The following is a 19620-nucleotide window of genomic DNA, read 5'->3' on the forward strand; positions in this document are numbered from 1 at the left end:
AATAAAGGCCTTCTGAAGTGAAGCGACGCGTTCGTGTAAGAAAAATATCCATATTTAAAACTTTATCGACTAAAATAACTAGATACTGGCAGACGTTCATCACACACTGCATTTTATTAATTATATTTTGCATTCTTCAAACTAAAGGGAGGTCAGGTCTAGTTTAATAGAGCGCTGCAGTGATTATGTTTTTTTTTCGGCCAAACCTGAAGTTAGCATAGCCCTAGTTCCCTCAACAAAAGCCCAATAGGATTTTGGATTATTGCAGAAAATAAGCTCTACAATTGCCAGAAATAAAAAGCTAAAGTTATGCTATAAACGAACTCCATCACGGTCACAGGACTGTCATCGTCACCATCACCAAACTTCTGACAACTCTTTCAGTCTATACTTAAAAAAGACATTTCCCTGAAAGTTTGAGTTAGACTTAGTATACTTCGCAAGAGCACGATTATAAACACAACGAGGTTGTAAAAGTGGACTGGTGAGTAGATGATTTTTCATGTTTGGCTGATGACGTTTAAAGGGTTAGTTCACCCAAAAATGAAAATTCTGTCAGTAATTACTCTCCCTCATGTTGTTCCAACCCCGTAAGACTTTCGTTCATCTTCGGAACACGAATTAAGATATTTTTGATTAAATCTGAGAGCTGGATCACTCCTCCATAGGCTTCTTAAGGGATCGAAACTGGCCGGCCCAAAAGTTATGAAAGACATCGGTAAAATACACTCAAAAAAAAAATCCTAATTTTACAGAAAATAACTGATTTTTTGACGATCATTTTCTTTCATTTTAAATTGTACTCAAAACACTGTAAAATTACAAATAATATCTGTAAAATAAAAATTCAGCTGTTATTTTAGGTATTGTGACATTAATGACAAATTGCAGTAATTCACATCTTTTATACAGGAAATTGATTGTATTTTTCATACAGTATTTTTTCTGTTTTCTTAAAGTACATAAAAATGTATGTAAAATTACAAATATAATCTGTAATTAAACAGTAACAAAACAAAAGTTAATTGATAAAACGGTCAAATGACTGGCAGCCCCCAAAAAACTGTAAAATTAAAGTAAAAAATCCTAAATTAAATAAACTGAAAATTCACTGTGATAATTCAGGATATACCTGTAAAATAACAATCATATACCTTCAGTGAAAAAAAAATCGTAAAGAAAGGGTCAAATGACTGGCAGCTATGGCTGCCAAACAAAAAACATAAAATTAAAGTAAAATCTTCTAATTCAAAAAAAAAAAAAAAAAAAAACACTGTTATTTCACAGGTATTTCCTGCATTATTATGATCATATACCTTCATTGTATAAAAATCGTAAAAAAAGGGTCAAACGACTGGCAGCTACAGCTGCCAAACAAAAACCATATAATTAAAGTAAAATATCCTAATTTAAATAAAGTGTAAAAAACTTTAATAGAAATGTGATGTCACCATGATTGAGATCAGTGTTTGCTTTAGTTGGGCTCATGACTTGAGTTTCAACATTACTTTTTCTCTGGCTGCTTTGACTGTTTTGATGCACATTTATGGCAATAATTGCAAGAGAAAATATTAGATGATCTTGGTCATTTATTGATGATTTTAAGGTCATCATATGATGATCTGATTCACTGATATGACAGTCAAATCTTTATTAGCTGTGAATACATTATATATAGATGGACTTTAGTGTTATACAAAGGCAATTATTATCATACTTTTTTCACATGATTTGTTGAAATATTGTGGGATCAGTATTATTGCAATCTCAAATTTAAAAAAATTATATATTCTACATAATTTTTTTTGAGTTGATTTATTTTGTTAGGAGTATAGAGACATCAAGAATCAACATATGAATCTCAACAATGGTGACAATCAACTAGGGGTGTCCCCGACTAAGGATTTTCATAGTCGAATCAGATTCGTCAAGTCCTGCCTATAGTCGACTAATAGTCGAATCATGTGTGTGGTGTTGGGGAGGGGGCGGGGCTTTAACATTTTAAAGCCGCGATGTACAGAACATCACACAAAGATATAGAAGAAAATGTATAAAAACATTTTGGATCAATAAAACTAAGAAATAACATAAATAACTGCAGAAAGGCCACACTGCAGATAGGATTTGCATTTCACATGCAAATCAAATTAAATCGGCTGAATTGCCTGTACGAGCATGCTCTAAGTAGGCCTACAGCGCAACATCAATGCTCTGAAAAATAATCAACAATTAAGAACACAACATACATTTATAATAAATAAAAATACAAAACGAAATAAGTCAGAATCAAGTCACAAGAAGCAGAACAAATGTGTGCAAAATGCCTAAAGTGCAGGGGAACAAATATTCAAAACACAAGTCACAAATAGTTAAATTAGATCACCCTGAGTGATCAATTAATAAAATAAAAATAAAGAAATTATTAAAATAACGAAAGTATGGCCAGGATTGTCAACTTTGTCTTTTTAACTGCAGAAACAACAATAAACGCTAAACTGGAGCAGCAGTCTTTTTTAGCTAACCGTGTTCATGTAACAGAGGCCAGCTAGTAGTCCGGGTGGAGGGGTTACATTCAAACAGTTTCCAAAAATCAAATTAGAACCGGCTGAAATGTTTTTAAATCACTTGTACCCATACCTGATCGAAAAAACAAAATCCAGTCTTTCACTCGGCCTGTGTCCGTTTGAGTCTTTTCAAATTGTGTGCGCGGATAAAATACATTCTAAAACGCTTAACGTGAAAAACGCTTAACGGCTTTGTCCTAAACCTGTTATATTAAAAGATCAAATTCTGTACACACCTTAGTAATAAAGCATATTATATAGCCTACAGAAAAGCAGATGAGCCCAGAATATGAACTCAATGCGTTTTATTATAGGCTACGTTAAGCATTTTCTTCCCATAGAGAAAACCGTTAAAGGAAAAGGTTTACGTGACTTTCTATAGGAGAAACGCGTTGCGTTCATATTCTGGGTTCATCTGCTTATCTGCACATAGAATGGTTTCTTAAGGTGTGTAGCCTACTGTGTACATACATTAAGCACGTAAAAGTGCCATTTAAGCGTTTTAAAAGCTTTTTTCATGTTAAGCATTTTAGAAAGTCCTGAGGAAAACCAACCTGTTAACGTTGGCCGGCAGAAGTGTGATCATGTTTTTCCTGATGCTAAATCCAGGCTTGGAGAATATCCTTTCTGATGGTGTGCATCTTTAGATTTTCTTATCCCAGACATTTTTAAAGATTTAAATCCCTGCCGACACGACGCTCCTCTGTCGGTCACGGATCGAAAGTGAAACTTAATCTGTCACGGGGTGTTTGGATTTATTCACGCTGCACGCACGTTAAAAAATATTTATTAAAAGCTTCTTTCTTTGCACATTTTTATTGACAGCATTATCATAATAGGTTATATATTAACGTATTGACAGAAAACCAGTAGTTCTATGTGAAATCAGACATTGAGCACACTCATATAGCCAAAATGACATAATCCTCGTTTAATAACACATCTGCGAAGATTCGGCCGTGAGATTGGTAGTCGAATCAGGCTCCTCCTATCGAAGCATCGAATCTTCGACTATTCGGGGTCACCCCTACAATCAACAAAGCCTTTTTGTGACTTTATAATAGGTCAGATTTTTTTTTCATTGTCACCATTGTTGAGATTCACACGCTAATTCTTGATGCCCGAGTGAGTCTGTATGATCCTGTCAAAGCATTTTTTGCATAATGACTTCATAAAATCTTATCTTCTATAGCAATACTGGCATTCTAAATTAACAATTTACAACTTAATCAGCCATTAAAAACTCATACCAATCAGGTGGTATCAATACAGCAGATGACTGCTTGATGAATATTATCACTATTATGACTAGGGATGGGAATCGAAAACCGGTTCCACTCGAGAACCGGTTCTAAATTTTACGATCCATCGATATTGTATGCCCTCGACGTTAACGAGTCCTCTTATCGATGCTCCTGCTCTGAGTCAGCCATAGTATGTAGGCTACAGACCGTGAACTCACAACTGTCCCTTTTGTCCTTTTTCAAGCACCATAGCACCGCGTCCAAAGCTAATCTTTGTCCTGCAAAGTCTTATTTGATCAGTGAGTAAAATTGTCTCTCTCTGGTAATGTAGATGAACCGCTGCGCTTGTGACAGGGCGCATGTTAAACTGATCGAGCAGAGAGAGAGAGAGAGAGAGCCCCGGTCGCGCGCACGCACTCTCTCTCTTCGGAGTTCGGAGCAAGGCAGAAGTAGGCTTCACAGTCTCAAAACTAAGCGCTGTCTTCCTCTCTCCCTCGCACATATTAATCAAAATAAACGACACGATGGTAAGGTAGGGAGACTAAAGTTTCATGTGGAGCATTCGGAGATTTGTTTTTCCTGAATTGCCGCTGGGTGTGAATTGTGCTAAAATACGTTGCCTTATCTTCTCTGAAAAGTGTTCCGCACATTCAGCTGACATAATCACACTTAAAAAAAATGATCCAGTGATGAAATGTTTTCTGTGATGACACACATCTTGTGAGATGTCCCAACTGCCGGGATAATCACACAACGCGCACACGTCTGATAATGACACGTCCAATTCGCGAACTAATGACTCATTTGAACCGATTCGTTTTAATTCATGGTTAAAACAACTGATCTTTCCAACACTGAACTCACGGGACGTTTAATCGGTGTATAACTAATCGGTAACACTTTACAATAAGGTTCCATTTATTACATAAATTACATAAAAAGTACAGTTTGCTTAGTCAAGTGTAAGCTTTAAAACAAATAAAACAACTTGTTTTTTCCCCCGAAAAAGACTACTTTTTACCACACAGTGCTATCAGGAATCGATAAGGGAATCGTTAAAGAATCGGATCGATAAGCAGAATCGTTAGTGGCATTGATATTGATAAAATCTTATCAATTCCCATCCCTAATTATGACCAACATCATCTGATCTGAGTTTTTCTCAATTTCCTACAATTATAAATATGCATCAAAGACATGCACAGTTAAGAGAAAAAACTAATGTTAATTTATGAAGGGTCAAGAGCCCAACTAAAGCCAACACTGACCTCTATCATGGTGACATCAAACTTTATTATTTTCAATAAAATATCAACTTCTAAACCTCTGTTATTTCTCAACAAGAATGTTAGTATGAAAGAAGGATTGTAATAAGTGAAGATGCTGAGATCTTGAGAGATCTGGTATTGTTTACTGTGTTCTGTTGGGATGTAAAGTGTTTCTGTATGGTGTGCTTTGTGTGTGTCACCATTGTGTTGAAGAGTAGAGCCTGTGCTTCAGTCCATGATGAGCAGAGAAACACAGATGAAATGCTGTGTGTTGCTTTATTTAACAGACAGTAACTGTGTAGTTGCTGATGACGTATAATCACAGTAAATCATGCATGTAGTTTATAGCAAGATATTTACTTTTTACAGTGAATATGTTTTTTAGTAAAAATTCAGTAAATATATGTGAAATAACTGTGTTTCTGTTAAAAAGCTTAATGAAGATTTCTGCAATAGTATTTATTATTTAAATTGGGATATTTTACATTCATTTTATGGTTTTTGTATGGCAGCCATTGCTGACAGTCATTTGACCTTTTTTCACATTGAAGGTGTTTGATCATAATAATTCAGGAAATAACTGTAAAATAACAGTGTTTTTCCTGTAAAACATTTAAGGACAAAGTTTGGAAAAGTTTTTTGCACTCAATTTAAATTAGGATATTTTACTTTATTTTTACGGTTTTTGTTTGGCAGCCGTAGCTGCCAGTCATTGACCGTTTTTTTACGATTTTATTTTTTACAGTGTAGTCCGAGTGACTACAGTGGCTCAACCTTAAGTTTATCAAGCGACGAGAATACTTTTTGTGCGCAAAAACAAACAAAAATAACGACTTTATTCAACTATTCATTTCCTTCTCTGTACGACCGTGATATTTCACGTAGTGATATTGCGCAAAGCTTCTAGGTTGTACGTCACGCATCACACACATGACCAGCGTCGGCCAATAGTGAGCCTACGTGTGACGTGCAACCTAGAAGCTTTGCGCAATATCACTATGTGAAATATCACAAGGGGTAACACTGGTGTATTTTATGTTGTAGAATAAATTGTGAAAATATCTTGAGCTTGTTTCACTACAGACCTTATTTCTAGCATTTAACCAAAAACCCATTCAAAAACCCATTGAGTTCAGGTCGATGGAACCAGAATTGATAAAATTCAAACTTGTGAGGGTTTCGACCTACACAAATATGTAACCCCTGCAGCAATCTATTGGACAGCCTAGCAAATACAGGTATCATTTCAATATATTTCTCAAAATAATAGGTAGATTTTTTACCAAATTGTGCATGATTATATAAGACACATTTTAGGCTGCATTTCCTCTATTAATACATTCTCAAACGGTCAGAAATGTTTGTTATTGAGCGTCTAGACTAGACTGGAGTTTATGTAGTTTTTATTGAAAAAGCGAGAAGAATGCAGTCCCTCGTATGAACAGGTGGGACGGATATTTTACTGTGTCTGGTCTCAGCGAGGAGCAGAAAGTCACGCAGATCTTCATCACGACACTCACTCACAAACTCTCGGCATTCTGTGCTCATCTTGTAAACCTGTACACTTTTCTCCTCCTTTCTCTTGTGTGAGGACTGTTTACCTGAACACACACACCTGTTCACAAGAACCTCTTACACCAGAGAATCTGTTGCCCCTGGGCCTGACCATAAACAGCCCAGCATGTGAAGACAAATGCACACACACACACGCGCGCACACACTTTCCCTTTCATTATTTGAACGGACAAATGGATATGAGAAAGAAGGTTTAGTGTGTTAAACTTTTTTGGCTTTTCAACAGCCAACACTGATATCTAAAGCGCAGGTTGGCCAATATACTGTACATGTGCATAATACATAACACAAGCAACTGATATTAGATGGACACATATGTGCTGAAATAAGATTATTGTACACCAGATTTACTTAAAAAAAGGTAATTGCCATAAAAATAATGCAATAAAATCCTAAATAGGCTTCATTTTCAGTATGCAAATATAATTTCTCCTTTTTCTGGTGAATTATGACCTGGACATGTTTCTGACTGGTTTGTGGGTTTCACCCAAACATCCACAGACCACAGTTCCCACACACAGCAGACTTTTACCTGTGACCATAAACCTAAATCATCTGTTTGATTGGCAGCTGTCATCTTCCTCAGACAGGATAGGGGAGGTCGGATTTTTACGATAGGGCGGCGAAGAATCTCTCAAGCCGTAACATAGTTTATCTCCTACTCTCCACAATCTTTAAGTGCAGTTGGTGTAAAAACAGTGAAACGTCTGTCAGCTTTACATCTTCCCAATGTTTATTGGGCCACCTATGGCACCAGTACCCAAAATAGCCACTAGTAAGAGGAGCATAAAATGCTAGCAGATCATATATCATCGATATCTCATCAATTTTGTTGATTTGGTGCTCAAGAATCATTTCTTAATATCAATGTTAAAACAGTTGTGCTGCTTAGTATTTTTGTGGAAGTTTAAAGAACAGAATTTATTTGAAATACAAATCTTTTGTAGCATTATAAATGTCTTTACTGTCACTTTTAACCAATTTAATGCATCCTTGATAAATAAGAGTAAAAAAATAATAATAATGCTCACAGAGCATTCAAGCACAAAAATAGTTCAATAAATTAGGATCAGAGCAGCAGTTACATGAGGTAATTCAGTCACAACAGCTGCTTATGAGGTTTCATAGCTGTTTAATCTGATAACCTAAAGGTAAAATGTTAAATGAAAGGAAGCTTTGGTCTCTTTTAATCTTTTTTTCCCATGGGATTCTATAAAACAACAGCTTCATTTCACTCAAATCCAATGAGGAAAGAACATTTAGGACAGTTTTGCCATCGAAAGTATAATATAAAGGAATAGTCCATTCATAGTTGTAGTTCTATCATGACAACTCTCTGAACAGTTTAGCATGGTAATGGGTTTAGTCTTGGCGGAATACATCTGCTATGCTGCTGCAGAACAAGTACAGAGACTTGCTTCTGCCAATGCATACACATACACAGACCTGCTGCTGTGAGAAATGCTGCTGCACAAATAGCATGTATGAAATTACCCGTAGCAGATCTATACAGGTGGAGCTGGGGAAGGTGGAGGCTTCGGAGAAACTCTGAAAGCACTCTGCAGACTGCAGCAAACATTGACCAACTATTTAAATGTTGAGCAGCAAGCTCATTGGCTACAGATGCAACAGAAACCAATCAGCTTGTGCCATGTAGTTAGCAATGTGGTTGTCAGCAGGTTGCGTTAAGGACCCATCAGCCTACGCCATCTAGAGTTTCATGACAGAACTTGGTATTTATTCCAAAGTTGTATGCAGTTATTTTGAATGCCACAGCTCTTTTCGTAACTCTTGGGTCCCTCTTTTTCAGGATGTCCTGGGGAGAAGAAGACAGAATTCCTGACGAGCGTGTTGGACGCGTTGTCCACTGACATGGTTCATGCAGTAACTGACCCGGCCTCTGCCGGCAGGTAAGTGAGAGACCATTGACAGATTAAGATGTAATGGGCCAGTTCATAAAATGAACTGACCCTTCCTACTGTGTGGTGTACAAGTATTTTCTTAGTTCATTAGCTGACTGACTGGAATAATTCCCAGCTAACAGGGAATTTTCTCAGAACATTCTGGCAAGGTTCTTTCAAAGTTATGAACAAATGTTCTTCCAGTTACATTAATAGAATGTTCAAAGTTATCTGGTCTTTTATAATTTTCTCCAAAAATGAACAAATTTGATTTTTTTTATCCATCATTCATGGAACGTTTTTTTTCCCCCCTGAAACGTTAACTTTGGATGTTCACCGAACTTATTTTTTAAGCATTCAACATTAACGTTCCCATAATGTGTGCAAAATGATAAAATGGAATGTTCCCTTAACGTTCGCATAACCAAGAAAAACTTTTTAAAAACATTTTTGAACATTCATAAATAATGTTTCCCTAATGAGAACATTAGCAAAATATTGTTAGAACATATTTTTGTTAGCTGGGTTGAGTACTTGGAGTAAATAGAGTACTTCACAATGGAAAGATATTTTAATACACTGCCAGTTTCACAAACATTTAACCAGAAAACTATGAGCATGTAAACATGTCCTGTGTTTGCTTAAAAACATTTTGGTTTTATTCTTCCTTCAGAATGTTGGAGCCAGACCCCAGTCATACTCTGGAAGAGCGAGTTGTTCACTGGTATTTCAGTCAGCTTGATAAGAATTCCAGCGGTGATATCGGAAAGAAAGAAATCAAACCATTCAAGCGTTTGCTGCGTAAGAAATCCAAACCTAAGAAGTGTGTGAAGAAGTTTGTGGAGTACTGCGACATCAGCAACGATAAGGCCCTGTCTCTACAGGAACTGATGGGCTGTCTGGGTGTTACTAAGGAAGAGGGTGAGTCTCGCTGTTTCCTCATGGATGACCCAGATGTACGGGCATCTAGAGTTTGCACTGCAATACTTTGATTTCAAATGGTTTGCACAAAAGTTGTATGCACCTTTTTAATGCAATTTAAATGCTCCATACACTACTGTTTAAAAGTTTGTGTTAAGTTGAAAGGTTTTTTGCTCACCAAGGTTGCATTTATTTGATCAAAATACAGTAAAAGCAGTAATATCGTGAAACAGCATTACAACTATAGACTTTTCGATTTGAATATATTTTAGAGGTACACTGTAAATTTTGGCCCTCTAGCTGCATTTTGCGGAAGAACACTGTTTTGGTTGTGCCTGGGCTCTGCGCATGAATATGACCCTTCACAAATATAGATAATGCTTTACAATGAACTCCTTTAGAGAGCTACATATGTCAATTTATCTGTTCAATAAATTACCTTACGCACCTGTTGTGTATAAAACGTCATCATCTCCTCATTGCTTTAACATTTCAAACCCCTCAGTTCTCACCATCTCCAAAAAGCCAATGTTGATTCTGGTTTTATTACGAGCTCTTTCGTATTCTCCTTTTGCCAGCAGACTCTCCTCTGTTCAGCGTTTTTTAAAACAGGTGATTTCACGGAGGTTTGAGATTTAGCTGCTTCGTGTCAACCTTTCTCGATTATTGTGACAACTAACCTATGCCACTCCAACATCATAAACGCGTCAAAGTAGCCGGAGCAACTTTTCTCTGTTTATGGATATGACGAGACGTCAGGCGAGTGACGTACGTTATTTCCCGCGAAAACTATCCTGTATGAAATATAAACACTTAGAAAAGACTTACCATAGTAAATCAAGGTCAGACAAAAACACGTTTTGGAAGAAGGATGGATAATGTATTGACTCGTTATTTAAATTTGGTTAATTTTGAACAAAATAAAGTTACATAGTGTACCTTTTAATCCTGTGATGCAAAGCTGAATTTTCAGCATAATTTTTTTTCAGTCTTCAGTGTCACATGATCCTACAGAAATCATTCTAATATGCTGATTTACTGCTCAAAAAACATTTATTTTTTATTAGCAATGCTGAAATCAGGTGCTTTATATTTTTGTGAAAACCGTGATCATTTTTTTCCACGATTCTTTGATGAATAAAAAGTTCAAATAAATTAGAGTTGAAATATCAATATTTTGTAACATTATAAATGTCTTTACTGTAACTTTTGATCAATTTAAAGCATCCCCAATGAATAAAAGTATGAATTTCTTTAAATATATATATATTTATTCCAAAGTTATGTAAATGTACCTTTCCCTGATGCAGGTGTCTATTAACCAAACTGTTTTTGAGAGTTGACTCCAGTTGCAGAACATTCAGAATTTGTGCGTAAAGAAGTATTTTTTCCTCATAGTTTATTTCTTACAATTCTGACCTTATTGCTATTAGTATGACATTTTTTCTTATTTTAAACTATCTCGTTAGAGTTAGAACCTGTTTCATAAATTAGTAAATTCACAGAATAAACTCTAGTGCGCAAGCGTTCTAAGTGTTTTCTGATTGGGGATACTGACAGTTTGCTCTATGAGCTGTAAGAGATTGTTTGAAGACTGTGTGGTCGTTTTAATTGACAATGAGTGTTTGCGTTTGTTTAATAACTTTCTCAGAAACAACCCGTATTGCTGTCATGTAATGGGGAACAGGCTTGTAAAACGTTCTCATTGCTTTTTCCTCAGGGGCAAAAACAGGTGAAGGCACAACATCTAGTAAACTGGTGAGTTAATGTAGGTGCTGTTAACATTCACAACATGCATTCCATGGTTCTATCCCACCTTTTTTTTTTTTTTTTTTTTTTTTTTTACCAAGCAGTAGATTGAAACCAATTACTAAAATACAAATGGGAAATTGCATTTATTAATGATGACAACAGCAAGCCATTGCTTTAAAATAGCATTTTCCTCATTCTCTGACTTTAATTTTCACATTTGCAGAACCCGTCAAAGAAACAAGGCTAAAGTGGCCGCCGCGATGGTTCCCGCTCCCGCCCCCACCAAAACGACAACGGAAACCATAGTCTTTGCACTTTGTACTTTAAAACAATGTAAATTCACTTTGTAGAAGAAAATAAGGTATTTAAACAGACTGCTGAATATGTGAATGATTTAGTTAGCATTTTTATGTCCTTACAAAAACAACAAAAAGAATAATAATAACTTAACACATACAATGTATGTGTCCTTTGTGAATCTAAAATGAGTATACTTTTCTAAGTTGTACAAGTATTACATGTTGCATTTGTCAAGGCCATCTTTTTTTGTTATGTATTTTCTTTGTCTTTTCTTTGACTAATTTCTGGATTTTTTGTAATGCATCTAAACAGATTTTTTTAGAAGTCTTAACATTTTTTTAAAGAAGTTTTTTTTATACCAAATCCCAGCTACTGCCTTCAGATCATAGTCCTGTACCACACATGGAATGGGAGACAGATAATTTTGTTGAAAGTGCTTCATGATGATTAGAAATAAAGAAGTCTTTTATAATATTTTGTATTCTTGTTAATGTAAGAGTGTGTAAGTGTACATTTCTCCACAATCATTAAATCCACATGCATGAGCTGTGAAAAAAACCCACTTTCATTCTAAGTTGATATCTTAAATGACATCTGAAAACTAAATTGAGATGCACATGTAAATGCACCATTATTCAGTTTTTTTCCAACATTGTCTTGAACTAGAGCTCCATATTTCCATCAGTGACCTCAAACTGACCTCATTTCTTTTCCTCCGGGTGTAATTTATGATAAGCAGATCTGGAGCTGCATCTGTGAGATTAGAAGGCGCACTCTCTGGTTTTAACACTGCGGGGATCATAAAGAAGGGGATCAGTTATTGACACTTCAAAGATGTCAAATTCAGATTTTAAAAAGCCCTACTACTCAAATCCTCCCTTATATCAGTGCTTCCCACTGCTGCAAAAGAGATGGAGTAAGAGACTGAACATAAAGACAGGGATTTTAATATTCTCTCCCACATTAATATACATAATAAAGCAAACAATTAAATAAATTGATTAATTCATCCGTTTTATGGTAGTTGGGGAAACAAACCATAGGGAGATTTTAATAAATAAATAAATGTCTTATGCACTATAAGCTGAATCCTCAATCGCTTCTCAAGAAATTCCTATATTGCATATTGCTCTAAAAAGCAATGATCAGCATGAAGTATGTCAAGTATGACAATACTCCAACACTAACTGTACATGGTTTATTTTTTGCGTATCTCATGTGTTTTATTTCGGCAGTATAAGATCTGAGCGTGTCTGTGTGTGTGTGTGTGTGTGTGTGTGATTGTGTCGACAATGTGTTTCTTATTAATCCAGCACCTGTGCTTGACTCTACATTCCCATCCTGCAGTCAATACTCAGTTAATCTTCCAACAACAAACTAAAAAGTGTAAACAATTCTACAGCTGGCATAAAAAAAATACTTTCATGTTAGAATATATCTATCTATCTATACATCTATCTATTAGGGGTGTAACAATATATCGTGTCACAATATATCGCAATACAAAAATGCAACAATGTGTATCGTGGATAGTGACAAATTGTGTTTAGTTCACCCAAAATAAAAATTACTGTGTGAGAAAAAATTCAAGTTTACAGAGTGAGTGTCAGTACTACATTAAACTGCTATATATAATGTTGAATATAATGTATAAAAATTCAATGGGGGGATATTTGTGGTTCTTGTTAATGCCAAATGTCTTATGTTATCAGTAAAAAGTGGCTTACATTATTTTAAATATATATATAGTCAGTGATTCAAGCATATTCATCTAAAATAATTCTGTATTTTCAGGTTCAGAATTATGAATATTTTTATTCTGGTGTCACCATTATCCTGTGCATTGGGTTACCAGCACCAAGTCCAAGCCTATTCATTTACACCCACAATGTAATACCAAATGTAACATTTTAATCAACAGTACATTTTTTGTTAACCTTTTACCATGTCTTGGAGTATCGCAATTATACTGTATCATGAGTTCAGTATCGTGATAAGTATCGAATCGTGACGTGTGGGTGTCGTTACACCCCAACTATCTATCCATCTATCATCCATCCATCCAGTTTCTGTCTGATGCAGCAGTTCAGTGTGTTAGTATCTGAGAAGAAGGTAGTCTCTCTCTATCTCTCTCTCTCTCTGTGTGTGTGTGTGTGTGTGTGTGTGTGTTTTAACAGGTTTGAGGTCAGGTGACCCCTCCAAGCACACCTGTGGCTTAAAAACAGGCCGGCCATGTTGTGACATACCGGACAAATGCTGTAGCGTCTCAGTCAACATAACCAGCATCCCTCAGAGGCATTGGCATGACTCTCTCCAACACAGATCAGGTTGCTGTCAGGTGTGTCACCCACTCCTCTCTCTCTGTCTTATAGTTCCTGGGTCATTCTGTGGTGAGTTGCAAACCACGTCTGAACAATTCCACGTTCTAGAAGGAAAAATAAATAAAAAGTGGTATCAATATAAAATAGATTACTATTAATATTGATGATCTTTAATTAGTAGAAAATAAAACATATAGGAAAATATACTTTAAATATAATACAACAAAATAATCACATACAAGTAAAGAAATTGTTCAACCAAAAAAAAAAAAAAAAAGGTGTAATTATTTACATATTATTTTTTTGCAACCTCATGATTTTATTTTTTCTGTGAAACATAAAATGATATAGAATATCCAACCTGTTTGTTCATGGAAAGTGGAAGGGGATTAATACAAATAATGTCTAAAGAAAAAAAGACAAAAAAAAAAGCGCCATAAAAGTAGTCCATGTCCATTATATTCCAAGTCTTCTGAAGTCCTACGATAGGGACTGAGGAACTGGCCAATAGTTAAGTCTTCATTCACTGATAATGTTTCCTTGGCTCTCAATAATCATTTAAATTTGCCACTGTAATTGGTCATTGGATCACTCAATTTCATGTGTCTAAAAAGGAATTTCTATTTATCAAAGAATACTGAAGAAAATTAAAAGAACTTAAGCAGAAACTGTTTTCAACATTGACATTGAAAAATGATAATAATAATGTAAATGTGTCATGAACATCAAATCAAAATGATTTCTGAAGGATCATGTGACACTGAAGACTGGAGTAATGATGCTGAAAATTCAGATTTAACATCGCAGGAATGAATTGCATTTTAAAATATATTCTAATAGAAAAAAACGTATTTTAAATTGTAATAATATTTCACAATACTGTTGTTTTACTGTGTTTTTGATCAAATAAATGCAGCCTTGGGAATAATAAGAGACTTATTTAAAAAAAATAAAAAAAAATAAAAAATCTTTTTAATGGTAATTTATGAACTCAAATCTCCAATTCTCTGTTGGTAAGTTGCAGAATCACCCCTACACTCAAGAAGAAAAGTTTCTGGAACCATAAAGGGGTTTTCAGGGTTTCAGGTTTTAGGGATTCCCATCCCATGGATTTAGTATTAGTTAATTAAATTAATTTTGAATTTTATGAATTAAATAGCTTGTAAACATACTTTATCACTAGAAAAAAATTGAAATAATTCCATTCAAAAAGTATTATGCAATCATTTAAGACATTTCTCCTTATATAGAAACTTTATGGCATAAAGTGGTCTTTAAAATTGAGTCAGGAACTCTAGGGTTCTATGTAGAGCCTTGCTGAACCTTTTCTAGAGTGTAGCCTCACCCATCTTTTTATCCCACCCCTCCCTCTCTCTCTCTGGTTGTGTGTCAGTGGCTCAGGACTGATGCCCAGCTCTTGTCCAGCTCTCTCTGCAGTGGTTCTTTTGTGTCTTGGATCGGGTCAGTTCTCCCGACACACGGCGGGCCTTTGTGTCTGCCCTGCTGTTCCTCATTCCCACACTTTCCACATTCTTCTTTTTCATTTAACTCTTTTTTTCACTCTCACCAACTTCAAGCCACGCTAAGACTTTGATAGGAGTGGCTGATGTGGAGATGAAGGATGAGTGTTTTGTTGTGTGAGCGCATGGCCGCTTTCAAAGGTTGTCACAGGATCTGCTGTATTACACATTTTTCTGAATGAGATCTTTGTGATTTAGTCTTTAGCCTTAGTCTTTTATGAAATTAATTATAATAGTTTATAACATAACAGTCATTTACATATACACAAGTCCAAAAGTCTCACAGCATCATACACACGCAGAGGTTTTTGAGAACGGGGCCCACAGTAGCCCTTTGAGAGAGAAAAGGGGCAGATTACTGGGGCAGCTGCTGTCTGTTCTCACGCTAATGCTATATGATTTGTGGCTTTGCTGCATTTTGCAGATCTAATAATTCTTCAGCTCACCTTATTTAACACCAGAAGAAGAGCAAGATCAGAGGAGCATGAGAATGAAGGAATGGAAGAGAAAGAGAAGGGGGGTTGAGAGAGGGCAGCGCAGCGGTTTACTCAAAGGCAAGGGCATTGTGAATCAGAGAGAATAGGGCAAAGAAAATGCTCAAATCAAAGAGACCATGTCCAAATCTATGAAATCTATGATATTGTGGTCCCCTGGCCTCTCCTATAACTTAAACGCATACCTCGGGTCTTTAGTGACCAGGGACGTCATTCACTACCCTCCTCCTCATTCATTTCTTAAAGCTAGACATCAACCTTCTTAGTATTCCTCAATCAATTCATTATAAACAATATATCAAGATTTTTTTTTTTTATAAAAGAATGCCTGTTTTCCCATTCATTTTTTGTAAAATGTGTATAGGGTCACCATCGACCCGAGGTGTGTAACAGTGTATCTATATTTTTTCTGCGCAACAATAATTCAATTTTTGATGACTTAATAAGTGCTATTCACCTTCATGTCTGAGACACAATGATGAAGTGACGTTTCACTCATAGTTACTGCAGGCAGAAAACAAAAGAACAGGAAGTATCATCAGTAAAACTTGAAATAGCTCATCGATTTACTGCAGAGCAAGTACTGAACACAATCATATATTAGTGTCACTGTCACTTGATGGTGGATCTGGTAAAGATGTTAGCGATCTAAATATTGATTGTAAAGATGTTGAAAATGATAGTTTTGAGAATATGTTTGAGATGGCGAATATGAGCCAGATGCTGAATGTACTGGGAAATGAGAATGTGATGATGGTATAAAACAACTGCTCAAACTGAACCCTTTCAAGCTCCAAAAGGTAACAAAATATGCTTTATTTTATTCTTCTGTAATTGTTACTCTAATATCAGGAGAGTTTTATATTATCACGACAGGTAGACACTGCAGACCCGAATATGTAATAATAATTGGTGAAGAATTTAACCATTTAAGGGATAATGTATATCTTAAGCTTGATGATGTAAAAAAGTAATAGCACTCCTCTTATTGCATGATTTGAAGTATCATTTCTGTGGTACACACACTCTTAAAGGAATAGTTCACCCAAAAATGAAAATTAAGTAATTAATTACTCACCCTCATGCTGTACCAAACCCGTAAGACCTTCGTTCATCTTCGGAACACAAATTAAGATATTTTTTATTAAATCTGAGAGGTGGATCACTGCTACATAGGCTTCATAAGGGAGTGAAACTTGACGGCCCAGAAAGTCATTGAAGAAAATGTTTAAACATTCCATGTGCCTACAGTGGCTCCACTATAAGTTTATCAAGCGACGAGAATACTTTTTGTGCTGAAAAAAACAAAAATAACAACTTTATTCGACTATTCCATTGCTTCCTTGTGGGCCTGAGACGAGAGTTCAAGAGATTTCCAGGACGCATGCGCGAGAACTGACGTTCTTCTTCTACTACTATGTACAGCGTGCGTCTTCCTCTGCTTGTAAGACGCGCGCTGTGTAGTAGAAGAAGAAGAACGTCAGTTCTCGCCAGTTTTTTTCCGCACAAAAAGTATTCTCGTCGCTTGATAAACTTATAGTGGAGCCACTGTAGGCACATGAAATATTTAAACATTTTCTTCAAAGACTTTCTGGGCCGTCAAGTTTCATTCCCTTATGAAGCCTATGTAGCAGTGATCCACCTCTCAGATTTAATAAAAAATATCTTAATTTGAGTTCCGAAGATGAACGAAGGTCTTACGGGGTTGGTACAGCATGAGGGTGAGTAATTAATGACTTAATTTTCATTTTTGGGTGAACTATCCCTTTAAAAATAGGTTCTTTACTGGCATCTATAATTCCATGAGGAACCTTTAACATCCTTTCTATTGCACAAAGGGTTCTTTATAGTGGAAAAAGGTTCTTTGGATTTTTAAAATGCTCTTCACACTAAGAAAAAAACAATATTTTAAGAACTGTGCACTGAAGGGTTCTTTGGGAAACCAAAAATGGTTATTCTATGGCATCTTGGAACCTTAAAGTGAAATAGTTAAATAACTTATTGTGAGGAGTTTGTTCACATCTTTAACCCTAAACATGAACAATATTGATACATGTCTTATCTTGGCAACAACAAAAGGATTTATCTGTGGCCTGTTGCATGAAGCTGGTTTCAGTTGCTTGCTACCCAGGTAAGTTTGGGATTAGTTTGAGCAAACTCTAGTTTTTTTACTCAAGAAGGTTGATTGCTTTTTAGTGGTGTGTCTGGTCTCTATCTCTATGGTAACTTGTGCTACATAGCTAACCTGCTCCGGAGCAGGTTTTGTTCTGGGTTACAGATCGCAAACTAAAACTGGACCAATCAGTTGTTTGCTGGCTCAAGTCAAAATATTCCACTGTCTCGATGATATTCTGCTCTCTAGATATAGATTAGGACTCCCTCTATCAATAAAATAATATAATATGAAAACTGAAACAAAAATGGGATTGTTTGGATAATGAAACACCTCTTACCAAACCAAGACCTTTGAAAGATGAATCCTGAAGACTTTGATGACTCATTTATTCACACTGACTGAAGGAGCAGTGTTTATAGACAACAGTAACTCTAGTAGCAGCATCTCTGTTGATGCTCTAATTAAAAGAGGGAGAGTTTGTGTCTGTTGTGTTCCCAGACGAAGAACAAAGTCTTTCTTGGTGGTCTTGAGGCACATCGACTGATCCAGAGCACATGGCGGTAAAACACTCCTACCTGTAGTTTACTGCAGCTGTGTGAAGAGGTGTGTGGGAAGAGATTCGGGAGTTCTTCACGCTGAGAGCCATTCCCGTTCTGTATCACCCAGCAGAGCTTCTTGAAACATCTCCTTTTGATGTAAGAAAAAGAGAGCTCTTATAAACATAGGAGGTCTTTTTTCAAATAAAACTGTGATGCTTTTAAAGAACCGTTTAACTGATTTAAATAAAAACAAGGGAGTGTCAACCAAGATAAACTGCCCATAACCCGAGGCCTCCAACTCCTCCAGCGGCGCATGTGGACATTAAAGTTGATAAGGTAAAGCCGACCCTTGGGAGTCAGAGGGAAAACTATTTGGTCCGATCAAGATATGTCACACTGCGACTGATAAGAACCTTTGGAACAAAGAAAGTGTTGATGGATTTCGAGATGGATCTGCACCCACTTCAACCTGAGGTTATTTGTGCTGGAGAACCTAAGGCCATCTTTAATCTGATATCAAATCTGCTCATGGAGTTTACAGAGAGTCATTAAACCATCAATACTATCTGATGAGCCAATAGAAATGAGTTTGAATTCACACTAACCCCTCCTTTTCCCTCAAACAGCAGGATAACGGGACTATTCACACAAGAAGAGGTGAATCCAAAAACAAAGAGTCCCATTTTATCAAGAAGCTCCCTCAAACAATCTGTTATCTTCCCCAATGAGGACCTTGAGATTAAAAAGAAAGCAATTCTGGAAGAGGATTGAGATCCATAGCTGTTTTATGAGCTTGAAATGGAATAATGGAAAAGTAACTTGAGATACCTAAATCACTTTCATTAGTATAAATACTAAGACATCTGCCTGCAAGGTCACGACTCACTGTGACTTAATTTATCTCCTATTTGTTTGCAATGCTTGAAATTTAGCACAAGCGCAGGCAAGCCACGGCATTCCCAACCTTAAATTATGGGTGGAGAAATGTCCTTTCCTCTCTATTCTTGTTACCATAATAACTGTGTTCTTTAGATTGTATTAAGACATTACGGATCGTATAGAGTTCACTCAAGATGATTTATAGAGTAGGACAGATGCTGACTAT

The 19620-nt window shown here is 36.1% G+C and overlaps 1 protein-coding gene and 1 long non-coding RNA gene across 5 annotated transcripts in view; one reads left to right on the forward strand and one right to left on the reverse strand.

Annotated features, from left to right (window-relative positions):
• smoc2 (SPARC related modular calcium binding 2) overlaps positions 1-11999 on the forward strand; it is a 43222-nt gene extending 31223 nt beyond the window's left edge. For all 4 annotated transcript variants that reach the window (XM_056248250.1, XM_056248251.1, XM_056248252.1 and 1 more), the window contains exons 10-13: positions 8462-8561; positions 9226-9473; positions 11194-11231; positions 11449-11999. In XM_056248250.1, coding sequence (XP_056104225.1) covers positions 8462-8561; positions 9226-9473; positions 11194-11231; positions 11449-11472 — 410 coding nt within the window. In that variant the 3' untranslated portion in view covers positions 11473-11999. The remainder of the gene's footprint in view (positions 1-8461; positions 8562-9225; positions 9474-11193; positions 11232-11448) is intronic.
• Positions 11890-18675, reverse strand: LOC130083194 (uncharacterized). The gene is made up of 3 exons (XR_008806818.1): positions 18552-18675; positions 13772-13950; positions 11890-12314 (listed from the first exon to the last, which is right to left on the reverse strand). It is a non-coding gene; the product is annotated as an uncharacterized LOC130083194 (long non-coding RNA).
• Between the last annotated feature and the right edge of the window lie 945 nt (positions 18676-19620).

This window comes from Rhinichthys klamathensis, unplaced genomic scaffold (genome assembly GCF_029890125.1).
Source record: "Rhinichthys klamathensis goyatoka isolate OS25496 unplaced genomic scaffold, OSU_Roscu_1.1 h1tg000053l_1, whole genome shotgun sequence".
Taxonomy (NCBI): Eukaryota; Metazoa; Chordata; class Actinopteri; order Cypriniformes; family Leuciscidae; genus Rhinichthys; species Rhinichthys klamathensis.